The 24,940-nt window shown below is 47.4% G+C and overlaps 1 protein-coding gene across 1 annotated transcript in view; it reads left to right on the top strand.

Annotated features, from left to right (window-relative positions):
* The window catches only part of NAALADL2 (N-acetylated alpha-linked acidic dipeptidase like 2), a 980,368-nt gene that overhangs the window by 234,772 nt on the left and 720,656 nt on the right, over window positions 1-24,940 (top strand). The window contains exon 3 of the mRNA XM_069726727.1: window positions 10,439-10,700. Coding sequence (XP_069582828.1) covers window positions 10,439-10,700 — 262 coding nt within the window. The remainder of the gene's footprint in view (window positions 1-10,438; window positions 10,701-24,940) is intronic.

Raw genomic sequence — 24,940 nt, 5'->3', positions numbered from 1 at the left:
TGGGGGCTCTATGTTCCAATATGTGGTCACTTGTGTTTTTTTTTTACTGTTTAGGTACATCAGGGGCTCTCCAAATACAACGTGATGCCTGCAGACCAATCCATCTAAGTCTGCATTCCAAATGGCACTCCTTCCCTTCCGAGCTCTGCCATGCGCTCCAAACGGTGGTTCCCCCCCAACATATGGGGTATCAGCGTACTCAGGACAAATTGGACAACAACTTTTGGGGACCAATTTCTCCTGTTACCCTTGGGAAAATACAAAACTGGGTGTTAAAGATGGTTTTTGTGGAAAAAAATATTTTTTATTTTCACGGCTCTGCGTGTTAGGGGTCGAGTTCCCGCTTCTGCACAGGGGGAATCTCGAGCCACTTCCGCTGCGGTCTCCCATTCTTGTCCAGCCGCAGTGGAGCCTGCTCAGCAAGGACGTCAGTCCCAGCGTCTTGCTCATTCTCACTCTGTTCTGAGAGTTAGTGCTGCTTCTCCAGTCTCTGCCTTTAAAGTCAGTGCTGGTCAGCAGCGAGCGGACTTCTCTGGGACTAAGTCCTTGTCTGCATGTACTGAGCATGCCCAGCGTAAGGTCTCCCGTTGGAGATCGAGGGTCATGTGCTCAGTCTCTGCAGCACATTCCATTGGTCCTCTTGGCAGGTCCTAGAAGGGCAAAAGTGCTGTGGCCACTTCCTGTGCTGCTGCTATATTAACTGCGCATGACCGCACGGCCATGCGCTAGTATTTTCTTACAATTGCTTATGTGTGTATGTTGTGAGTGCAAGTCGTCCTTGGAAACCCCTACCCTATTGAATGTCTGTTCGCGGAAGGTGTATGGCTGCTACCTAGCGCCCGACTTAGCCTACAGCACTAACACACATCACAGCGTCCTGTAGCTGTGCCTGCCAGTACGGCGCCGTGCGCCTGCCTTGCGCTTTCCATACCCGAGTCTGGGTGGTTAGTGGCGTCCGTTAGTGCGGCATCGCTCGCACTCTTGTGCACATAGATTGCTTAAGGTTCTCTACACACCCAGTTGCGGTGTTACGCCAGCAAGGGTCTAATCGGGCTCCAATCCCTTCTGGGGTTAAGTCCGCTGACCACTTGCTCGCGCACTAGTGCGGTACTGCGGTCCTGTGAATTAACAGGATCGCTTTCTTCACGCTGGGTGAGGTTTAACCCACGCGTGTATACCGCCATATTGTCTGCTAATTGCTAGCAGCAGGTTCTCACCTGCACGGTGGACCCCGGACTGCGAACGCACCTTTATCATCTGTCTTGGTGCGTTCCGCCAGTCCTAACATAATACTAGCGCCAGGGTCTGGCTAGTAAAATGGCGGACGATCAGCGTTTACAGCGGTACATCCAGCAGCTGGAGGGAAGGTTGGCGGCTCTTGAGCGTTCAACCTCAGCTGTGGATGTTACTGCTGTCGCTGTTCAGGCTGCAAGTGTGGCTGCAGCTACCTTGTCCACTGCCGCTCCTGTACCGACGCTATCTCGCCTCCCGCTACCAGAGAAATTTTCTGGTGACAGTAAGTCCTGTAGGGGTTTCGTGAGTCAGTGCTCAATACATCTCGAGCTTCTGGCCTCTCGTTTCCCTACAGAGCGGGCTAAGGTGGGCTTTATAATTTCCTTATTGTCGGACAGGGCGTTGCAGTGGGCTACGCCGCTGTGGGAGCGTGGCGATCATGTGGTGCAGAGTGCTCCGTTATTCCTGAGCACTCTGAAACAGGTCTTTCTAGGACCTCGTGTCACCCATGATACGGCGCTCCAACTGTTGGCACTGACTCAGGGCTCGTCCTTGGTCAGCCTTTTTGCCGTCCATTTCCGCACTCTGGCATCTGAGCTGGAGTGGACGGATAAAGCCCTTATCCCTATATTTTGGAGGGGGCTGGCTGACCACGTTAAGGACGCTCTGGCCACTAGGGAGATTCCCGCCACACTGGAGGAGTTAATAGCAGTATCTACTCGCATTGACCTCCGTTTTCACGAGCGGAGGTTAGAGCGAGCCCAGTGTAGGCAGAGGTTTCGGCTGGCTCCCACCTTCGCCAAACCTTTGGAATCTCCAGTTCAGGCTCCTGAGTTCCAGGAACCTAAGGTGGTGTCACGAGCGGGATCTAAGTCCCAGACTGCTCGTGCACCCCAGGGTTGCCAGGTTTGCCAACAGTCAGGACATCTTGCCACCAGATGTCATCAGCGGTCGAGGAAACGTCAGCGTCTAGTGGTAGTAGGTGGAGGTGCACTAGACACTGCGACGTTTGCCTCCAAATTGTCCTTTAAGGGGACAATTACCTTTGGCTCATCCTCCCACTCGGTAGACCTCTGCGTGAATTCTGGGGCGGAGGGCAATTTTATGTCTTCTGCCTTCGCCCAACGTCACGCAATACCCCTGGTTATGCTATCCCAACCAGTAACGGTACGAGTGGTGAATGGGTCGACACTCCCCGCACAGATAACACATCAGACCATCCCTATTACTCTGTCCCTGTCGCCATCCCATCAGGAGATTATTTCTCTGCTCGTCATTCCTGAGGGTATTGATGAGGTCCTGTTGGGGATACCTTGGCTACGGTACCACTCTCCTCACATCGAGTGGTCCTCAGGCAGAATTCTGGGATGGGGTGAATCATGTGGGGGTAGGTGTCACCGAGAGTGCGTTCAGGTTGCTACTACTGAGGTACCCGCAGATCTATCCTCTCTCCCCAAGCAATATTGGTCTTATGCAGATGTATTCTCCAAGAAGGCGGCGGAGACCCTTCCGCCCCATCGCCCCTATGACTGTCCTATCGATCTCTTGCCTGGTGCTGAGCCTCCCCGGGGTCGAGTCTATCCATTATCTCTCCCGGAAACGGAGGCAATGTCTCAGTACATACAAGAGAATCTGGCAAGAGGGTTCATTAGGAAGTCAGTGTCACCTGCTGGGGCAGGGTTCTTCTTCGTGCAGAAGAAGAATGGAGAACTACGTCCATGCATAGACTACAGGGGTCTTAATGCTATCACAGTGAAGAACAAGTACCCTTTACCGTTGATTTCTGAGCTTTTCGATAGGCTTCGGGGAGCTAGAGTGTTTACGAAACTAGATCTGCGGGGTGCTTACAATCTGATTCGCATCCGTGAGGGGGACGAGTGGAAAACGGCATTTAACACCAGAGATGGGCACTATGAGTATCTGGTGATGCCCTTCGGGCTCTGTAATGCACCTGCCGTTTTTCAAGACTTTGTCAATGACATCTTCCGGGATATGCTTTCCACCTCGGTTGTAGTCTATCTGGATGATATTCTCATCTTTTCTCCAGATATTGACTCCCACCGGAGAGATGTTGGCAGAGTCTTCGACCTCCTACGGGCAAACTCTCTTTACGCAAAGTTGGAGAAGTGTGTGTTTGAGCAGGAGTCCTTACCTTTCCTGGGCTATATCATCTCCGCCCAGGGATTGGCTATGGATCCTGCCAAACTACAGGCTGTGATGGACTGGCAAGAGCCCCATTCTCTTAAAGCGGTGCAGCGCTTTATGGGGTTCATAAACTATTACCGCCAGTTCATTCCCTACTTCTCAACTCTGGTGGCTCCCTTGGTAGCCCTCACCAAGAAGGGAGCGAATCCCAAATTGTGGTCGGAAGAGGTCTCCAAGGCCTTCACTTCTATTAAGTCCCACTTTGCTAGCGCTCCCATCTTACATCGTCCCGATGTGGATAAGCCATTCCTACTGGAGGTGGATGCCTCGTCCGTTGGTGCTGGAGCAGTCCTCTACCAAAAGGATGCTCAAGGTCGGAAGCATCCATGCTTCTTCTTCTCCAAGACCTTCACGCCAGCGGAGAGGAACTACTCCATCGTGGACAGGGAGTTGCTAGCAATGAAGTTGGCCTTTTCGGAGTGGAGACATCTTCTGGAAGGTGCGCGGTTTCCCTTCCAAGTTTACACGGACCACAAAAATTTGGTCTATTTGCAGACAGCCCAGCGGCTAAATTCTCGCCAGGCCAGATGGTCCCTGTTCTTCTCCCGGTTCCACTTTTCCCTTCATTATCTCGCCGGGGAGAAGAATATCCGTGCTGACGCTCTCTCTCGCTCCCTTATGTCAACTGAGGAGGAGGAAGAGGAGCCTCGGCTTATTGTCCCTTCCGAGAGCCTGAGAACCGTGGCGCCGGTTTCGCTAGAGTCTGTGCCTCCGGGCAAGACTTTTGTGCCCATTAATTTGCGACCGGAGGTTCTCTCTTGGGCTCATTCGTCCAGGGTGGGTGGACACTTTGGGACAAAGAGGACATCTGAGCTACTGGCGAGGACGTACTGGTGGCCGCATATGGTCCGGGATGTCAGGGATTATGTTCTGGCGTGTGTCTCCTGCGCCAAAAATAAATCTCCGCGTCAAAGGCCAGCTGGTTTGCTCTATCCCTTGCCGGTGGCAGATAGGCCCTGGGAGATGGTCGGGATGGACTTTGTTGTGGGTTTGCCCAAGTCTCGCGGCTGTACCATCATTTGGGTCATCACCGATCATTTCTCAAAAATGGTGCATTTGGTGCCGCTGCCGCGGTTACCTTCTGCACGGGCCTTGGCAGCGTTGTTCATCAAACATATCTTCCGCCTACATGGTATGCCAGACAAAATTGTCAGTGACCGGGGTCCCCAGTTTGCGTCTCGGTTCTGGAGAGAGCTCTGTCGTCTTCTCAGTATTGAGTTGAATCTCTCTTCCGCTTATCATCCCGAGACGAATGGGTTGGTAGAGAGGGCCAACCAGACCTTGGTCACATACCTGCGGCATTTTGTTTCAGCCAGGCAGGATGACTGGGCATCCTTGCTATCATGGGCAGAGTTTGCACTGAACAACGCCGTTGCCGACTCCACTGGACAAACCCCATTCCTCCTCAACTATGGTCAGCATCCACGGGTACCTGTGCCTATGCCCGTGTCTTCCGCCGACTCCAGGGTGGCAGACTGGGCTGTGGAGGCACGGGATATTTGGGACCGCACTCAGGATGCCATTCGGGCCTCTAAGGAGAGAATGAGGTCCTCCGCTGATGCTCATCGGCGTCCCGCCCCGACCTTTGCTCCTGGCGACTTGGTGTGGCTCTCCGCCCGTAACATCAGGCTGCGAGTTGAGTCCACTAAATTTGCTCCTCGCTACTTGGGTCCATTCAAGGTCCTCGAACAGGTTAATCCTGTGGTCTATCGTTTGGCCCTTCCGCCACGCCTGGGTATCACCGACACCTTTCATGTGTCCCTCTTGAAACCCGTGTATATGTCCCGCTTTTCCGAGTCATCTGCTGGGACATCGGGTTCGTCTACGGACGATTATGAGGTGAACGCTATTTTGGGGTGCAAGGTGATGCGTGGTAAAAAATTTTATTTGGTGGACTGGAAGGGTTATGGTCCCGAGGACAGGTCCTGGGAGCCTGTTGAGCACATTCGGGCTCCGCAGCTCATTGCTGCCTTCGAACGTAGCGAGGCCCAAGGAGGGGGGGGCCCTAGGAGGGGGGGTAATGTTAGGGGTCGAGTTCCCGCTTCTGCACAGGGGGAATCTCGAGCCACTTCCGCTGCGGTCTCCCATTCTTGTCCAGCCGCAGTGGAGCCTGCTCAGCAAGGACGTCGGTCCCAGCGTCTTGCTCATTCTCACTCTGTTCTGAGAGTTAGTGCTGCTTCTCCAGTCTCTGCCTTTAAAGTCAGTGCTGGTCAGCAGCGAGCGGACTTCTCTGGGACTAAGTCCTTGTCTGCATGTACTGAGCATGCCCAGCGTAAGGTCTCCCGTTGGAGATCGAGGGTCATGTGCTCAGTCTCTGCAGCAGATTCCATTGGTCCTCTTGGCAGGTCCTAGAAGGGCAAAAGTGCTGTGGCCACTTCCTGTGCTGCTGCTATATTAACTGCGCATGACCGCACGGCCATGCGCTAGTATTTTCTTACAATTGCTTATGTGTGTATGTTGTGAGTGCAAGTCGTCCTTGGAAACCCCTACCCTATTGAATGTCTGTTCGCGGAAGGTGTATGGCTGCTACCTAGCGCCCGACTTAGCCTACAGCACTAACACACATCACAGCGTCCTGTAGCTGTGCCTGCCAGTACGGCGCCGTGCGCCTGCCTTGCGCTTTCCATACCCGAGTCTGGGTGGTTAGTGGCGTCCGTTAGTGCGGCATCGCTCGCACTCTTGTGCACATAGATTGCTTAAGGTTCTCTACACACCCAGTTGCGGTGTTACGCCAGCAAGGGTCTAATCGGGCTCCAATCCCTTCTGGGGTTAAGTCCGCTGACCACTTGCTCGCGCACTAGTGCGGTACTGCGGTCCTGTGAATTAACAGGATCGCTTTCTTCACGCTGGGTGAGGTTTAACCCACGCGTGTATACCGCCATATTGTCTGCTAATTGCTAGCAGCAGGTTCTCACCTGCACGGTGGACCCCGGACTGCGAACGCACCTTTATCATCTGTCTTGGTGCGTTCCGCCAGTCCTAACACTGCGTTATTAACTGTAGTGAAACATTTGGGGGTCCAAAGTTCCCACAACACATCTAGATAAGTTTCTTGGTGGGTCTAGTTTCCAATATGGGGTCACTTGTGGGGGGTCTACTTTTGAAAATAGTGTTACTTGTGGAGGGTTTCAATGTTTAGGTGCATCAGGGGCTCCCCAACGCAACATGGCGTCCCATCTCAATTCCAGCCAATTTTGCATTGAAAAGTCAAACAGCGCGCCTTCCCTTACCAGCTCTGCCATGCACCCAAACAGTGGTTTACCACCATATATGGGGTGTCAGCATACTCAGGACAAATTGCACAAAAACTTTTGGGGTACAATTTCTTCTGGTAACCTTGGGAAAATAAAAAATTGGGGGCGAAAATTTCATTTTTGTGAAAAAATATTATTTTTTATTTTTACGGCTTTACATTATAAACTTCTGTGAAGCACTTGGTGGGTCAAAGTGCTCACCACACATCTAGATAAGTTCTGTAGGGGGTCTACTTTCCAAAATGATGTCACTTGTGGGGAGTTTCACTGTTTAGGCACATTAATGGCTCTCCAAATGCAACATGGCGTCCCATCTTAATGCCAGCCAATTTACCCCCATACATGGGGTATCCAGATACTCAGGACAAATTGTACAACAACTTTAGGGGTCCATTTTTTCTTGTTACCCTTGGTAAAATAAAACAAATTGGAGCTGAATAAATTTTTTGTGAAAAAAAATTAAATGTTCATTTTTTTGAAACATTCCAAAAATTCCTGTGAAACACCTGAAGGGTTAATAAACTTCTTGAATGTGGTTTTGAGCACCTTGAGGGGTGCAGTTTTTAGAATGGTGTCACACTTGGTTATTTTCTATCACATAGACCCCTCAAAATGACTTTAAATGTGACGTGGTCTTTAAATAATAATGGTGTTGTAAAAATAAGAAATAGCTGGTCATCATTTAACCCTTATAACTCCCTAACAAAAAAAAACTTTGTTTCCAAAATTGTGCTGATGTAAAGTAGACATGTGGGAAATGTTACTTATTAAGTATTCTGTGTGACATATCTCTGTGATTTAGGGGCGTAAAAATTCAAAGTTGGAAAATTGCGAAATTTTCAAAATTTTCGCCAAATTTCCATTTTTTCACAAATAAACGCAGGTAATTTCAAATAAATTTTACCACTTTAATGAACTACAATATTTCACAAGAAAACATTGTCAGAATCACCCGGATCTGTTGAAGCGCTCCAGAGTTATAACCTCATAAAGGGACACTCTAATCAAACTATGACCCAAATTTGCTTAGTGTCAGCATAGTGTGATCCAATTCTTTTAGATGAGAGAATCAGAGCACATTTTGAAGGGAAGATGGAAAACACATTTTCTTCTTCTCTATTGTGTCAGTGTGCAGAAATCAGACTGGACTAAGATGTCATCCGATGATTTCCATGAACTCATTGACATGCATGACTGAGTGCAATTTGGCAATCAGATCAAACTCGAGCATGCTGTGATTTTCTTCATCGGACCAAAAATGTCTGAGTAAAAAAATCAGACATACGTGGCCCCGTAGACTAACATTGGTCCAAGTGAGATCCAATGTTTTTTTAAATCGCTCTCTGAAGGAATTTACAGTGGTGTGAGCGAGCCATGAGAGACATTAAATTGTGGATTACTTCCAGGTTGCATAGTGAGGGATTCTCTCACTTCCTGGAAACAGAAAAATTCAATTACATTTTTCTGTCAATTGTATCTCATTAATTTCAGCTAACATAAAGAACACATACCAAGCTTTATTGATTCATATAAGAAAGAAAGAATGTGTTTTTGAAAAGAATTCGAAATTGGAAAAGAACAATATATTTTCTTTCACAAACAAAAATATTGGTAAATAAAGTTTAATTAAACAATTGAGATATTTCCTTTAATTATACTATCACATACTGTTGTTTTATTGCTGTTCTATATATAAAAAAATGTCTTTCCATTAGGCATATGAAATGTATGTTAATTGTAGCTAAAACCAGCACGCAATTGCCTTCCTGATATTTAAATTCATTGCCTTTTAAGTTATTGATTAATACTAAAATGCCTGACAAAAGGGTTTGTACACCTGTCCTATTTTTGCATTTTCTTGTGTTGATTTATCACTGTCTAAAATAAGTTATAACTATTCTGGGAAGCTGATTTATTATGCAGAGCGGTGGACTGTTTCTCCCTCGGTATCTGTTGATGAATCTAGGCCAATATGTTTTACTGCTCATATGCAATATGGAAAGCTGAAGTTAAAGAATTGTTATGTTCCTCTGTGACTTCTTGTGTTGCTCAGATGATTTAATAACATGTTTAAATCATTTACCAAAGCTCAATAGTCTTAAACACATTGTTCATTTTGCTTTTCTGTAGTTGCATATATGCCAGCCTATAGCTTCCTACTGGATAGATCCTCCCGAATTCTGCCACATTTAATGAACTATGTCAAACCGATGCAAGCAGAAAAGTCATTTAACTTCAATTACCCTTGTAGCTCTCATATTAATTATCTAATGTAAATTAGTGCATGGATCTTAATACCTGTTCCTAAACACAGCTGCTGTGATTTTAAACTTTGATATATTGCGGAATATAATGCTAAACTGAGGATCTATACAAAATCACTGCATCTCGATAGCTCCAAGTAAAATCTTGGGAAAATTTTGTGCTCATGTGTGAACATGTAATCCATTAAAATAATCATTTTAATTATTTTAAATGCATAAAAAACACCAAAAACCAGTGTAACAGATATTTAGCGTAAGGGAATATATCAGATACAAAAATTAACCTGTGAATGAGGACTCTACATCTCGTAATCTATTAGGATGCCAACCACCGCTATTGAGCAGCATCAGGTCAAGAAAAGGAATGTATATATTATCTGAAAGTTTACTATTAAATTATCTTATTATCCACCTACAAGGTATAGCAAATGCCTACAAGGTAGGCACTATAATTTCTCTATAAGAAGGGTACTATCATCTCTCTAGTCGCCAAGTATCCCTTCATTGTAAAGCAATCACACCATTACCATGCACTCACCTTAGATATAGTCCACCCCATTGTATACATTGATTTTCTTCATCTCTAATTTTATACCTGTCTTTTCCTGCCTGCTTTTAACAGCCAGATAAGACGGGGGTAGCCGCCGACAAGTGGGGGCACCATATCTCGTATCTTTTAGGGTGCCAACCTCCTCAGTTTGGTAAAATCATTCTAGGACATTAGCAAGGGACTTTATAGGTATTTTTAGGCTGTTACTATATCCGGATACTAATGTAGAAGTAACTTCATCATGTGTAATTATCCATGGTCTGATTTTAGATAATTTTTGTATCTGATATATCTACTTTTCCAAAGTGTCTGCTACACCGGCTTTTGGTGTTTTTTTTTTAGAGATTAGAAATAAATAGAAAGATTATTTTATGGGATTATTTGTTTACACACGTTAATTTATTCCCATGTTTCATAACTATTTTTACAGTAAAAACTTGTATTGTTCACTTTGCACTTGACAAATACTTGCTACTTTGTGTTGGCAATTTCAATAAAAATGCAATAAAATATATTTAAATTTGATGGAGCAAAGTGAAAAAAATAAGGAAAAGTTCACGGGGTATGAATACTTTTATATCTAAGCAATTATTTTCCTTTGATTTATAAAAAAAATAATATTATACCTAATATATGTATATATATATATATATATACACATATATATAATGGTTTTTTTTCTAAATCAATAGAAAAATTTGCTTAAATTGGGTGACTGGATAATACATTATTCATTGTGGTCTTTATTCAGTGTGTGCATTGCAGCAGATCTCAGATATTTTACTTGTTATTTAGAAGTCTGTCAGTAGACAGAAAAGAGAAGATAAGAAAGGTCTGCCTTTCTTCCTATATAGACCAAAGAAGAAGAAAGGTCTATCATACATTTTTAAATACATTCCAGATCTAATGTAAAATCTCTTTTTGCCTTACAGATATTTTGCACAGACTTCTGTCAATATAACAAACTCAGACCCGGCAAAAAATATTGCACTTCTATGGACTTCAATAGGCTTAAAAGAAGTTCAGTTAGTAAATTATTCAGTCTTACTTGACCTACCAGGCTCTTCTCCAAATACAATCACTCTGAACAATGGCCAGTGCTATTATGCAAATGGACAGCAGTGTGATGAAGAGACCAAAAGTCAGGAATTTCTGTACTTGTATGCTGCCTACTCTGCCAGTGGAACTCTGGAGGTAATGTGGCTATTTATCACTGTCATTTAAATAAAATGCATTTATATATTCCCGAGTTTCATTGCATTGAAAGTAAATTTAGATTTAAGTAGCGACTGAAGTGTGAATTTGTTATTAAAATAACATACACATACGGTGTACTCAAGAAATGGTAAAATAAATGTATATCTCTGTTTATAAAAGTATAGCTGTTAGATAAATAATATTAAAAATAGATGTTAACATTTCTACTGCTTATATAATGTGATCATGTTCCACAGCACTGTGTAGTGGTCAATGCCATCATGCACATCATTTCCTGTCCCCAATGTGACATCTGATTTTCATAACTAAACAGACTACACAATTTCACAGACATTTTAATCAACTGTCCTTTATGATGTTCTGAGGTTTTGGGGGTCTCCCACAAGCATGTAGAGAATGTTCAAATTTCATTCAGATGTTGGGTTCACATTTAATACAGCATACTAATGTAAATGTAGCATTTTCTAACTTGACAGTTAACACAGTGTAGCAAAATACATTTATACAGAAAAGGGTAACTCACATCTAACTTGATGTTCTATAGCTTTTTGCTTTACTTGACTAGAGACACATTTTTGCCTTTGTATGTGTTAGGACTGGCGGAACGCACCTAGACAGATGATAAAGGTGCGTTCGCAGTCCGGGGTCCACCGTGCAGGTGAGAACCTGCTGCTAGCAATTTGCAGACAATATGGCGGTACACTAAAGTATACACGCGTGGGTTAAACCTCACCTAGCGTGAAGAAAGCGATCCTGTTAATTCACAGGACCGCAGTACCGCACTAGTGCGCGAGCAAGTGGTCAGCGGACTTAACCCCAGAAGGGATTGAAGCCCGATTAGACCCTTGCTGGCGTAACACCGCAACTGGGTGTGTAGAGAACCTTAAGAAATATAAGTGCACAAGAGTGCAAGCGATGCCGCACTAACGGACGCCACTAACCACCCAGACTCGGGTATGGAAAGCGCAAGGCAGGCGCACGGCGCCGTACTGGCAGGCACAGCTACAGGACGCTGAGATGTGTGTTTAGTGCTGTAGGCTAAGTCGGGCGCTAGATAGCAGCCATACACCTTCCGCGAACAGACATTCAATAGGGTAGGGGTTTCCAAGGACGACTTGCACTCACAACATACACACATAAGCAATTGTCAGATAATACTAGCGCATGGCCGTGCGGTCATGCGCAGTTTATATAGCAGCAGCACAGGAAGAGGCCACAGCACCTTTGCCCTTCCAGGGCCTGCAAAGAGGACCAATGGAATGTGCTGCAGAGCCTGAGCACATGACCCTCGATCTCCAACGGGAGACCTTATGCTGGGCATGCTCAGTACGTGCAGACAAGGACTTAGTCCCAGGGAAGTCCGCTCGCTGCTGACCAGCATTGACTTTAATGGCAGAGACTGGAGAAGCAGCAGTAACTCTCAGAACAGAGTGAGGATGAGCAAGACGCTGGGACCGACGTCTTTGCTGAGCAGACTCCACTGCGGCTGGACAAGAATGGGAGACCGCAGCGGAGGCGGCTCGAGATTCCCCCTGTGCAGAAGCGGGAACTCGACCCCTAACATTACCCCCCCTCCTAGGGCCCCCCCCTCCTTGGGCCTCGCTACGTTCGAAGGCAGCAATGAGCTGCGGAGCCCGAATGTGCTCAGCAGGCTCCCAGGATCTATCCTCAGGGCCGTAACCCCTCCAGTCCACTAAATAAAATTTTTTGCCACGAACCACCTTGTACCCCAAGATCGCGTTCACCTCGTAATCGTCCGTAGACGAACCCGACGTCTCAGTAGATGACTCAGAAAACCGGGACATGTAGACGGGCTTAAGGAGGGACACGTGAAAGGTGTCGGTGATACCCAGGCGTGGAGGAAGGGCCAGACGGTAAACCACAGGATTAACCTGTTCGAGGACCTTAAAAGGACCTAAGTAGCGAGGTGCAAACTTGGTGGACTCAACTCGCAGCCTGATGTTACGGGCGGAGAGCCACACTAAGTCGCCAGGAGCAAAGGTTGGAGCGGGGCGCCGATGTGCATCGGCGGAGGACCTCATTCTCTCCTTGGAAGCCTGAATAGCATCCTGAGTGCGATCCCAAATGTCCCGTGCCTCCACAGCCCAGTCTGCCACCCTGGAATCGGCGGAAGACACGGGCATGGGCACAGGTACCCTCGGATGCTGACCATAGTTAAGGAGGAATGGAGTCTGTCCAGTGGAATCAGCGACAGCATTGTTAAGAGCAAACTCCGCCCACGGTAGCAAAGATGCCCAGTCATCCTGCTTAGCAGAAACAAAATGTCGCAGATATGTGACCAAGGTCTGGTTGGCTCTCTCTACCAACCCATTCGTCTCGGGATGATAAGCCGAAGAGAGATTCAACTCGATACTGAGAAGACGACAAAGCTCTCTCCAGAACCGAGACGCAAACTGGGGACCTCGGTCACTGACAATTTTGTCTGGCATACCGTGAAGACGAAAGATGTGTTTGACAAACAACGCTGCCAAGGCCCGTGCAGAAGGTAACCGGGGAAGTGGCACCAAATGCACCATTTTAGAAAAATGGTCGGTGATTACCCAAATAATGGTACAGCCACGAGACTTGGGCAAACCCACAACAAAATCCATCCCGACCATTTCCCAGGGCCTGTCTGCCACCGGCAGAGGGTATAACAAACCAGCTGGCCGTTGTCGGGAAGACTTATTCTTGGCACAAGAGACACATGCCCGAACGTAGTCTCCGACGTCACGAACCATATGTGGCCACCAGTACGTCCTCGCCAGTAGCTCAGAGGTCCTTTTAGCCCCAAAGTGTCCACCCACTCTGGACGAATGAGCCCAAGAGAGAACCTCCGGACGCAAATTGATGGGAACAAAAGTCTTGCCCGGGGGCACAGACTCCAGCGAAACCGGAGCTACAGTTCTCAGACTCTCCGAAGGGACAATGAGCCGAGGCTCGTCCTCCTCCTCCTCAGCTGACACGAAGGAGCGAGAGAGAGCGTCGGCACGAATGTTCTTCTCCCCAGCGAGATAATGTAGGGTAAAGTGGAACCGGGAGAAAAACAAGGACCATCTGGCCTGACGAGAATTCAGCCGCTGGGCTGTTTGTAAATAGACCAAATTCTTGTGATCCGTGAAAACCTGGAATGGGAATCGGGCACCCTCCAAGAGATGTCTCCACTCAGAAAAGGCCAACTTCATTGCCAACAACTCTCTATCCCCGATGGAGTAATTTCTCTCCGCTGGTGTGAAGGTCTTAGAGAAAAAGAAGCATGGATGCTTCCGACCCTGAGCATCCTTTTGATAGAGGACTGCTCCAGCACCAACGGATGAGGCATCCACTTCCAAAAGGAATGGCTTACCCACATCGGGACGATGTAAGATAGGAGCGCTGGCAAAATGGGTCTTTATAGAAGAGAAGGCCTTGGAGACCCCTTCGGACCACAATTTGGGATTCGCTCCCTTCTTGGTGAGGGATACCAAGGGAGCTACCAAAGTTGAAAAGTGGGGAATGAACTGGCGATAGTAATTTATGAACCCCATAAAGCGCTGCACCGCTTTAAGAGAATGGGGTTCCTGCCAGTCCATCACTGCTTGTAGTTTGGCAGGATCCATAGCCAATCCCTGGGCCGAGACAATATAGCCCAGGAAAGGCAAGGACTCCTGTTCAAACACACACTTCTCCAACTTTGCATACAAGGAATTTGCCCGTAAGAGTTCGAAGACTCTGCCAACATCTCTCCGGTGGGAGTCAATATCTGGAGAAAAGATGAGAATATCATCCAGATAGACTACGACCGAGGTAGAAAGCATATCCCGGAAGATATCGTTGACGAAGTCCTGAAAAACGGCTGGGGCATTACAGAGCCCGAAAGGCATCACCAGGTACTCATAGTGCCCATCCCTGGTATTGAAAGCCGTCTTCCACTCGTCCCCCTCACGGATACGAATCAGATTGTAGGCACCCCGCAGATCTAACTTGGTGAATATTTTAGCTCCCCTTAACCTGTCAAAGAGCTCCGATATCAGGGGCAACGGGTATTTATTCTTAATGGTGATAGCATTGAGACCCCTGTAATCGATGCAAGGACGTAACTCTCCGTTCTTCTTCTGCACGAAGAAGAATCCCGCCCCTGCCGGAGACACTGACTTCCTTATAAATCCTCTTGCTAAATTCTCCTGAATGTATTGAGACATAGCCTCCGTCTCAGGGAGAGAGAGGGGATATACCCTTCCCCTAGGAGGTTCAGCTCCCGGCAAGAGGTCGATAGGACAGTCGTAAGGGCGATGGGGCGGTAGAGTCTCAGCAGCCTTTTTAGAGAACACGTCTGCATAACACCAATAATACCTGGGAAGCGACGAGAGATCTGCGGGTACCTGGGTAGTAGAGACCTGTACACACTCACTCACACATCTGCCCAAACATGACTTACTCCAGCCCAATATTTTCCCTGAGGACCACTCAATATGTGGCGAGTGGAAACGGAGCCAGGGTATTCCCAGCAAAATCTCATCCATTCCCTCAGGAAGGACAAGAAGGGAAATAATCTCCTGGTGGGAAGGAGACATGGACAGCGATAACGGGACTGTCTGGTGCGTGATTTGCAGTGGGAGTGTTGCCCCATTCACAACTCTAACCGTTATTGGTTTGGCGAGCATGACCAGTGGTATAGCATGACGTGTAGCAAAAGCAGAGGACATGAAACTTCCCTCTGCTCCTGAATCCACACAAAGGTCGACTGTAAGAGTGGAGGAGCCTAACAGGATTGTCCCTTTAAAGGACAGTTTGGAGGAGAATGCTGCTGTGTCTAGTGAACCTCCCCCAATGGCCACTAGACGCGATCGTTTCCCGACCGCCGCGGACATTTATTGGCGTAATGTCCATGTTGTCGACAGTGATTACAAACTACGGGTACTCGAGCGGCTAGAGATTTAGGTCCCGCTCGAGAAACCTCCATGGCCTCATGAGAATCTGACGCCAAGACAGGAGATTCCAGAGGTCTGGCGAAAGTTGGAGCCAGCCGAAACCTCTGCCTACACTGGGTCCGCTCCAACCTCCGCTCGTGAAAACGGAGGTCGATGCGGGTAGACACGGAAATAAGTTCCTCCAGTGTGGCCGGTATCTCCCTAGTGGCCAAGGCGTCTTTCACGTGGTCTGCCAGTCCCCTCCAGAACACCGGAATAAGAACTTTGTCTGGCCACTCTAACTCTGAAGCTAGAGTCCGGAACTGAATGGCAAACTGGCTGACCACGGAGGTACCCTGTGTAATGGACAACAATTGGAGTGCGGTGTCGTGGGTAACCCGAGGCCCTAAAAAGACCTGCTTCAGAGTGTCCAAGAAGAGAGGAGCACTCTGTACCACACGATCATCTCGCTCCCAGAGTGGCGTTGCCCACTCCAACGCCCTGCCCGACAAGAGAGATAGGATAAATCCCACTCTCGCCCGCTCCGTAGGAAAACGTGACGCCAGGAGCTCAAGATGTATAGAGCACTGACTCACGAATCCACGACAATGTTTGCTGTCGCCAGCAAACTTGTCAGGTAGTGGGAGACGGGATAAAGTCGGAGCAGGGGTGGCAGTGGACAAACTGGCTGCGGCTACACTTGCAGCCTGCACAGCTACAGCAGTGACATCCACAGCTGAGGTTGTACGCTCAAGAGCCGCCAACCTTCCCTCCAGCTGCTGGATGTACCGCTGTAAACGCTGGTCGTCCGCCATTTTTACTAGCCAGACCCTGGCGCTAGTATTCTGTTAGGACTGGCGGAACGCACCTAGACAGATGATAAAGGTGCGTTCGCAGTCCGGGGTCCACCGTGCAGGTGAGAACCTGCTGCTAGCAATTTGCAGACAATATGGCGGTACACTAAAGTATACACGCGTGGGTTAAACCTCACCTAGCGTGAAGAAAGCGATCCTGTTAATTCACAGGACCGCAGTACCGCACTAGTGCGCGAGCAAGTGGTCAGCGGACTTAACCCCAGAAGGGATTGAAGCCCGATTAGACCCTTGCTGGCGTAACACCGCAACTGGGTGTGTAGAGAACCTTAAGAAATATAAGTGCACAAGAGTGCAAGCGATGCCGCACTAACGGACGCCACTAACCACCCAGACTCGGGTATGGAAAGCGCAAGGCAGGCGCACGGCGCCGTACTGGCAGGCACAGCTACAGGACGCTGAGATGTGTGTTTAGTGCTGTAGGCTAAGTCGGGCGCTAGATAGCAGCCATACACCTTCCGCGAACAGACATTCAATAGGGTAGGGGTTTCCAAGGACGACTTGCACTCACAACATACACACATAAGCAATTGTCAGATAATACTAGCGCATGGCCGTGCGGTCATGCGCAGTTTATATAGCAGCAGCACAGGAAGAGGCCACAGCACCTTTGCCCTTCCAGGGCCTGCAAAGAGGACCAATGGAATGTGCTGCAGAGCCTGAGCACATGACCCTCGATCTCCAACGGGAGACCTTATGCTGGGCATGCTCAGTACGTGCAGACAAGGACTTAGTCCCAGGGAAGTCCGCTCGCTGCTGACCAGCATTGACTTTAATGGCAGAGACTGGAGAAGCAGCAGTAACTCTCAGAACAGAGTGAGGATGAGCAAGACGCTGGGACCGACGTCTTTGCTGAGCAGACTCCACTGCGGCTGGACAAGAATGGGAGACCGCAGCGGAGGCGGCTCGAGATTCCCCCTGTGCAGAAGCGGGAACTCGACCCCTAACAGTATGTTTCTCTTAGGCCGGGGTCACACTTGCGAGTGCAATGCGAGAAACTCGCGGGAGTCTTTCGCATCAATGCCCGGCACTGCCGCCGTCACTCGTGACCGGAGTGTGCATCTGCATATATTATTTGTAGCTGAACACTCCGGTCCCAAGTGTCGGCCACAGTGCGGGGTGTTGATGCGAAAGACTCCCGCGAGTTTGCACTTGCATTGCACTCGCAAGTGTGACCCCGGCCTTACACTTAGTATAGTTACTTAGTTAGTATAGTTATCTCATTGTGTTTTTGGTTAAAATATTCTACATCTTTACGTATAGAATTTCCCCAAATGATGAAGAATAAAGAGTTATAGCATCAGATTTTACACAGTCCTCACAGAAAGTATAATCCCCTGTATTAGCATCAGGGGGCAATTAATTTATTAAAAATCTCTATTCTTAACAGATTATTGATGGCAAACAAAGTCAATCCAAATGCTGTTATGTGTAACCCATACATACTGCATAGGGTGGGAGAAAAGGGGACAACTGGTAAAATTCTGAGCTTGGAGATCACACTAACAAAAATCTAGGATATGAGCAATCCAATTAGATAGAAATTGAATTTGTTTCAAATTTTTAGGAATTCGCACAACACGGCAAATTTGAACAATTTGAGATTCATTCACCTAAAATGGCTATCTCCATTTTACACATTGCAGAATATTTAATTAGTTAGAAAGGTCACATGATTTCAGGGATGGGCATTCATGCTTTCTTATAATGGCTTGCAGCTATCACATTGTATAGCAAAGCCAATCAGAAGGGACTACTGTATCCTAAATTAATCAGAATCAGGGAATACAGCAGCCAGTACTCTTGTGAGGGGACTTCATGGCCTGCAGTTTAGCCCTAGTGATATGGATAGAAATCTGTAATATAACAAACTGTGCTGATAGTGTGTGACTGCATGACATCTAAGAAGATTAGTGCATGAAAAACACGCTGTTTACTAGTTCCCACAAATTTATCATTATAGGCATATATGTTAAAGTCCCTTTGACACAACAAAAGCTATGTATGCATTAAAAGAGTTTGAAAAAAGTTGGCTACAATTCTTGGAGACCTCAGAGTGTCATAAAGGGTGCAGTTAATAGAAGTGAAGGCCTTGGAGACCTCCTCAGACCACAATTTGGGATTTTCTCCCTTCTTGGTGAGGGCTACCAAGGGAGCTACCAAAGTTCAGAAATGAGGGATGAACTGGCAATAATAATTAATGAACTCCATAAAGCGCTGCACTGCTTTAAGAGAATGGGGTTCCTGCCCATCCATCACAGCCTGTAGTTTGGCAGGATCCATAGCCAATGCCTGGGTGGAGATGATATAGCCCAGGAAAGGTATGGATTCCTGCTCAAACACACTTTTCTCCAACTTGGCGTAAAGGGAGTTAGTTCGAAAGAGGTCGAAGAGTAGATGAGAATATCATCCAGATAGACTACGACCGAGGTGGAGAGCATATCCCGGAAGATATCATTTACAAAGTCTTGGAAAATGGCTGGGGCATTACAGAGCCCAAATGGCATCACTAGATATTTATAATGCCCATCCCTGGTGTTAAAAGTCATCTTCCATTCGTCCCCCTCACGGATGCAAATCAGGTTGTAAGCACCCCGCAGATCTAGTTTAGTAAACACCCTTGTTCCCCAAAGCCTATCAAAAAGCCCAGATATCAGGGGCAGAGGATATCTACCCCTGTAGTTTATGCATGGACGTAGTTCCCCGTTTTTCATCTGCACGAAGAAGAACCCAGCCCCTGCAAGTGACACTGACTTTCTAATGAATCCTCTTGCCAGATTTTCCTGGATGTACTGAGACATTGCCACCGTCTCCGGGAGAGATAACAGATAGACTCGACCCCGGGGAGGCTCAGCACCAGGCAAGAGGTAAATAGGACAGTCATAGGGGTGGTGAGGTGGAAGGGTCTCCGCAACCCTTTTGGAGAACACGTCCGCATAGGGCCAACATTGCTTGGGCAGACAGGATAGATCTGCGAGTACCTCAGTCTTAGCAACCTGAATGCTCTCCCTCTGACATCTACCACCACAAGATTCACCCCATCCCAAAATTCTACCTGTGGACCACTCGATATGAGGAGAGTAATACCGTAGCCAAGGCATCCCTATCAGGACCTCATCAATTCCCTCAGGGATGACAAACAGAGATATAATCTCCTGATGAGATGGTGACAAGTACAGAGTGAAAGTGATGGTCTGGTGTGTAATCTGTGAGGGCAGTGTTGACCCATTCACCACTTGTACAGTTACTGGTTGAGCTAGCATTACCAGGGGTATTGCATGACATTGGGCAAAGGCAGAAGACATAAAATTGCCCTCCGCCCCAGAATCCACGCAAAGCTCTACCGAGTGAGTGAATGAGCCTATTGTAATTGTCCCCTTAAAGGGCAATTTGGAGACAAACGTCGCCGTGTCTAGTGTACCTCCACCTACTACCACTAGACGCTGACGTTTCCTCAACCGCTGTGAACATCTGGTGGCAAGATGTCCTGACTGCTGGCAAACATGGCAGACCTTGAGTGCATGAGCGGTCCGGGACTTAGATCCCACTTCTGACACTTCCATGGCCTCATGTGACTCAGGGACCAGGACTGGTGATTCCAAAGGTTTGGCGAAGGTGGGAGCCAGCTGAAACCTCTACCTACACTGGGCCCACACTAACCTCCGCTTGTGAAAACAGAGGTCAATACGGGTAGACACAGCTATTAACTACTCCAGTGTGGCGGGAATCTCCCTTGTGGTCAGAGCATCCTTCACGTGGTCAGCCAGCCCCCTCCAAAATACTCCAGCTCAGATGCTAGGGTGCAGAAGTAGACGGCAAAATGGCTGACCAAGGATGAGCCGTGAGTCAATGCCAACAGTTGGAGCGCCGTATCATGGGTGACACGAGACCTTAAAAAGACCTGTTCATAGTGCTCAAGAACAGCGGAGCACTCTGCACAACATGATCGCCACGCTCCCACAGCGGCGTAGCCCACTCCAATGCCCTGTCTCTCCGACAGGAGAGACACAATAAATCCCACCTTTGCCCACTCTGTGGGGAAACATGCCGCCAGGAGCTCGAGATGTATAGAGCACTGGCTCACGAAACCCCTACAAGATTTACTATCACCAGAAAATTTTTCTGGCAGCGGGAGGCGAGATAGAGTCGGAACAGGGGTGGCCGTGGACTAGGTTGCTGCAGCCATGCTAGCACCCTGAACAGCAACCGCGGTAACATCCACAGCTGAGGTTGTGCGCTCGAGAGCCGCCAACCTACCTTCCAGGATTGCTGTTTATCCGCCATTGACTAGCCAGACCCTGGCGCTAGTATTATGTTAGGGTTGGCGGAATGCACCGAGTTTATGCATATGTATTATTAGGTGCATTCACAACCCGGAGTCCACCGTGCAGGAGAGGAACCTGCTGCTGGCAAATGGCGGTGCTATATGGTGGTATAAGCGAACTCTGTTAACTCCACAGAGTTGCTAGGAACAAGATGCTGTGCCCTGTTAACCTCACAGAGGTACACAGCTACCAACCAGAGCAAACTGTGGTCATGCAGTCAGAGAAAACAGACAAACAACTCCTCACCGGAGGTGTCGGTATTCTAACAGCTTATTTCAGCCAAGGCCCTGAATACACTCATACAAACTCCTCACCGGAGTTGCCGGTATTCTAGGGGCTTATTTCAGCCAAACCCTAACCGTATCCAGGCATGACCACACTAGCGCTGATCTCATAGACATTGGTTTGCTATTAGCGCATGGCCGTGCGGACATGTGAACCCTTCATAGCTGCAGCAACTTCATGACCTTCTTAGAGGACCAATGGGAGCTGCTACAGTACCTGAGCAACTTCAGGACCTTCCTAGAGGACCAATGGGAGCTGCTGCAGGATCTGAGCATGTGACCCCTGACTTCCAATGAGAGGCCTTACCCTGAGCATGCTCAGAAAGGGAAAAGCAGGACTTAGTCCCAGAGACGTCTGCTCGCCGCTGACCAGTACTGGCTACAAAGGCAGAGCCTGGAAGAACAGTAGTAACCAGTCCCCCAGTATCAGCCTGAGCCAGATGCTGGGACCGACGTCTCCGCTGAGCAGGCTTCACTGCAGCTGGAGAAGAATGGGAACCACAGCCAAGGTGATTCGAGATTCCCTTGTGCAGAGGCGGGAACTCGACACCTAACAGTTATGTTCTGCAAATTGAATGTTCCATATTATGACCTTGGGTTTTCCAAAGTCCAGAACTTAGTAAACATAGGATGTTAAATAAAATAAAATCTATACTTTCCTTATCAATGGTGTCTTTTCATATCTGGTGTTTTATTTAAACATGTAGTTGGGCAATTTTCATGCGCCATCATGCTTTTACGTGGTATGCTTATTATCGTGTGTCTATCTGCTGGCCAATTAGTGCACACTCCCCCTGTCCATTTCTCACCTGCCGGCCAATCAACGGCCAGCGTGTGCACGATAAGCATGTCTACATGCTCACACCCCTGGCCTATTCCCACACAGTAAACATAAACATAAGGAAGATTGACCTCGGGTGTTGTGAATTCTGTGGCTGAATTCACTCCTGTGGTCACAAGTGGTACTGCAGCTTCTGAGCTTCCTCCCTCAGGTGTTCTGGTGAGCTCGTTAACTGCTTCATTACTTAACTCCGCCTGATGCTGCTATCCTTGCTCCTTGTCAATGTTTCAGTGTTGGATCTGAGCTTCTCCTGATTGTTCCTGTGACCTGCTGCTCTGTATAGCTAAGTGCTTTTTGCTTTTTTGTTGCTTTTTTCTGTCCAGCTTGTCTTTTGTTTTGCTGGAAGCTCTGAGACGCAAAGGGTGTACCGCCGTGCCGTTAGTTCGGCACGGTGGGTTTTTTTTGCCCCCTTTGCGTGGTTTTGCTTTAGGGTTTTTTGTAGACTGCAAAGTTCGCTTTACTGTCCTCGCTCTGTCCTATAATATCGGGCCCCACTTTGCTGAATCTATTTCATCCCTACGTTTTGTCTTTTCATCTTACTCACAGTCATTATATGTGGGGGGCTGCCTTTTCCTTTGGGGAATTTCTCTGGGGCAAGTCAGGCCTATTTTTCTATCTTCAGGCTAGCTAGTTTCTTAGGCTGTGCCGAGTTGCCTAGGTAGTTGTTAGGCGCAATCCACAGCCGCTTTTAGTTGTGTTTAGGATAGGATCAGGTGTGCAGTCTACAGAGTTTCCACGTCTCAGAGCTCGTTCTTGTATTTTTGGGTATTTGTCAGATCACTGTGTGCGCTCTGATCGCTAAGCACACTGTGTTTCTGGATTGCCTTCATAACACCTGTCATTAGCAAACTTAACAGTACAAGGAGCCTCACTAATGATTCTCAATAGAGGGAAAGAAAAAGTTCTGACATCATTTTTTTTTTTTTCTGCTCTGTGTTCACTTTTTTTTTTTCCCCTAGACATTTGGGTGATTCTGGACACAGGTGTGGACATGGATATTCAGGGTCTGTGCTCTTCAATGGATAATCTCGTTATATATGTACAAAAAATTCAAGATACTATTGATCAGAAATCTATGTTAGAACCAAGAATTCCTATTCCTGATTTGTTTTTTGGAGATAGAACTAAGTTTCTAAGTTTCAAAAATAATTGTAAGCTATTTCTGGCCTTGAAACCTCATTCTTCTGGTAATCCTATTCAACAGGTTTTGATTATTATTTCTTTTTTGCGCGGCGACCCTCAAGACTGGGCATTTTCTCTTGCGCCAGGAGACCCTGCATTGAGTAGTGTCGATGCGTTTTTCCTGGCGCTCGGATTGCTGTACGATGAGCCTAATTCAGTGGATCAGGCTGAGAAAAATTTGCTGGCTTTGTGTCAGGGTCAGGATGAGATAGAAGTATATTGTCAGAAATTTAGGAAATGGTCAGTACTCACTCAGTGGAATGAATCTGCGCTGGCAGCTTTGTTCAGAAAGGGTCTCTCTGAGGCTCTTAAGGATGTCATGGTGGGATTTCCTATGCCTGCTGGTTTGAATGAGTCTTTGTCTTTGGCCATTCAGATCGGTCGACGCTTGCGCGAGCGTAAATCTGTGCACCATTTGGCGGTACTGCCTGAGGTTAAACCTGAGCCTATGCAGTGCGATAGGACTATGACTAGAGTTGAACGGCAGGAATACAGACGTCTGAATGGTCTGTGTTTCTACTGTGGTGATTCCACTCATGCTATTTCTGATTGTCCTAAGCGCACTAAGCGGTCCGCTAGGTCTGCCGTCATTGGTACTGTACAGTCCAAATTCCTTCTGTCCATTACCTTGATATGCTCTTTGTCGTCGTTTTCTGTCATGGCGTTTGTGGATTCGGGCGCTGCCCTGAATCTGATGGATTTGGATTATGCTAAACGTTGTGGGTTTTTCTTGGAGCCTTTGCGGTGTCCTATTCCATTGAGAGGAATTGATGCTACACCTTTGGCCAAGAATAAACCTCAATACTGGGCCCAGCTGACCATGTGCATGGCTCCTGCACATCAGGAAGTTATTCGCTTTCTGGTGTTGCATAATCTGCATGATGTGGTCGTGTTGGGGTTGCCATGGCTACAAACCCATAATCCAGTATTGGATTGGAATTCCATGTCGGTATCCAGCTGGGGTTGTCAGGGGGTACATGGTGATGTTCCATTTTTGTCGATTTCATCATCCACCCCTTCTGAGGTCCCAGAGTTCTTGTCTGATTATCAGGATGTATTTGAAGAGCCCAAGTCCGATGCTCTACCTCCGCATCGGGATTGTGATTGTGCTATCAATTTGATTCCTGGTAGTAAATTCCCTAAAGGTCAATTATTTAATTTATCCGTGCCCGAACACGCCGCTATGCGCAGTTATGTGAAGGAATCCCTGGAGAAGGGACATATTCGCCCATCGTCATCACCACTGGGAGCAGGGTTCTTCTTTGTAACCAAGAAGGATGGTTCGCTGAGACCGTGTATTGATTACCGCCTTCTTAATAAGATCACTGTTAAATTTCAGTATCCCTTGCCATTATTATCTGACTTGTTTGCTCGGATTAAGGGGGCTAGTTGGTTCACTAAGATAGATCTTCGTGGTGCGTATAATCTGGTGAGAATCAGGCAAGGAGATGAATGGAAAACTGCATTCAATACGCCCGAGGGTCATTTTGAGTATTTAGTGATGCCGTTCGGACTTGCCAATGCTCCATCTGTGTTTCAGTCTTTTATGCATGACATCTTCCGTGAGTATCTGGATAAATTCCTGATTGTTTACTTGGATGACATTTTGATCTTCTCAGATGATTGGGAGTCTCATGTGAAGCAGGTCAGAATGGTTTTTCAGGTCCTGCGTGCTAACTCTTTGTTTGTGAAGGGATCAAAGTGTCTCTTCGGTGTGCAGAAAGTTTCATTTTTGGGGTTCATCTTTACCCCTTCTACTATCGAGATGGATCCAGTTAAGGTCCAAGCCATCCAGGATTGGATTCAGCCGACATCTCTGAAAA

Source organism: Ranitomeya imitator, chromosome 5, assembly GCF_032444005.1.
Source record: "Ranitomeya imitator isolate aRanImi1 chromosome 5, aRanImi1.pri, whole genome shotgun sequence".
NCBI lineage: Eukaryota > Metazoa > Chordata > Amphibia > Anura > Dendrobatidae > Ranitomeya > Ranitomeya imitator.
Note: the sequence above shows the minus strand (reverse complement) of the source record. Positions and strands in the feature narration are given on the sequence as shown.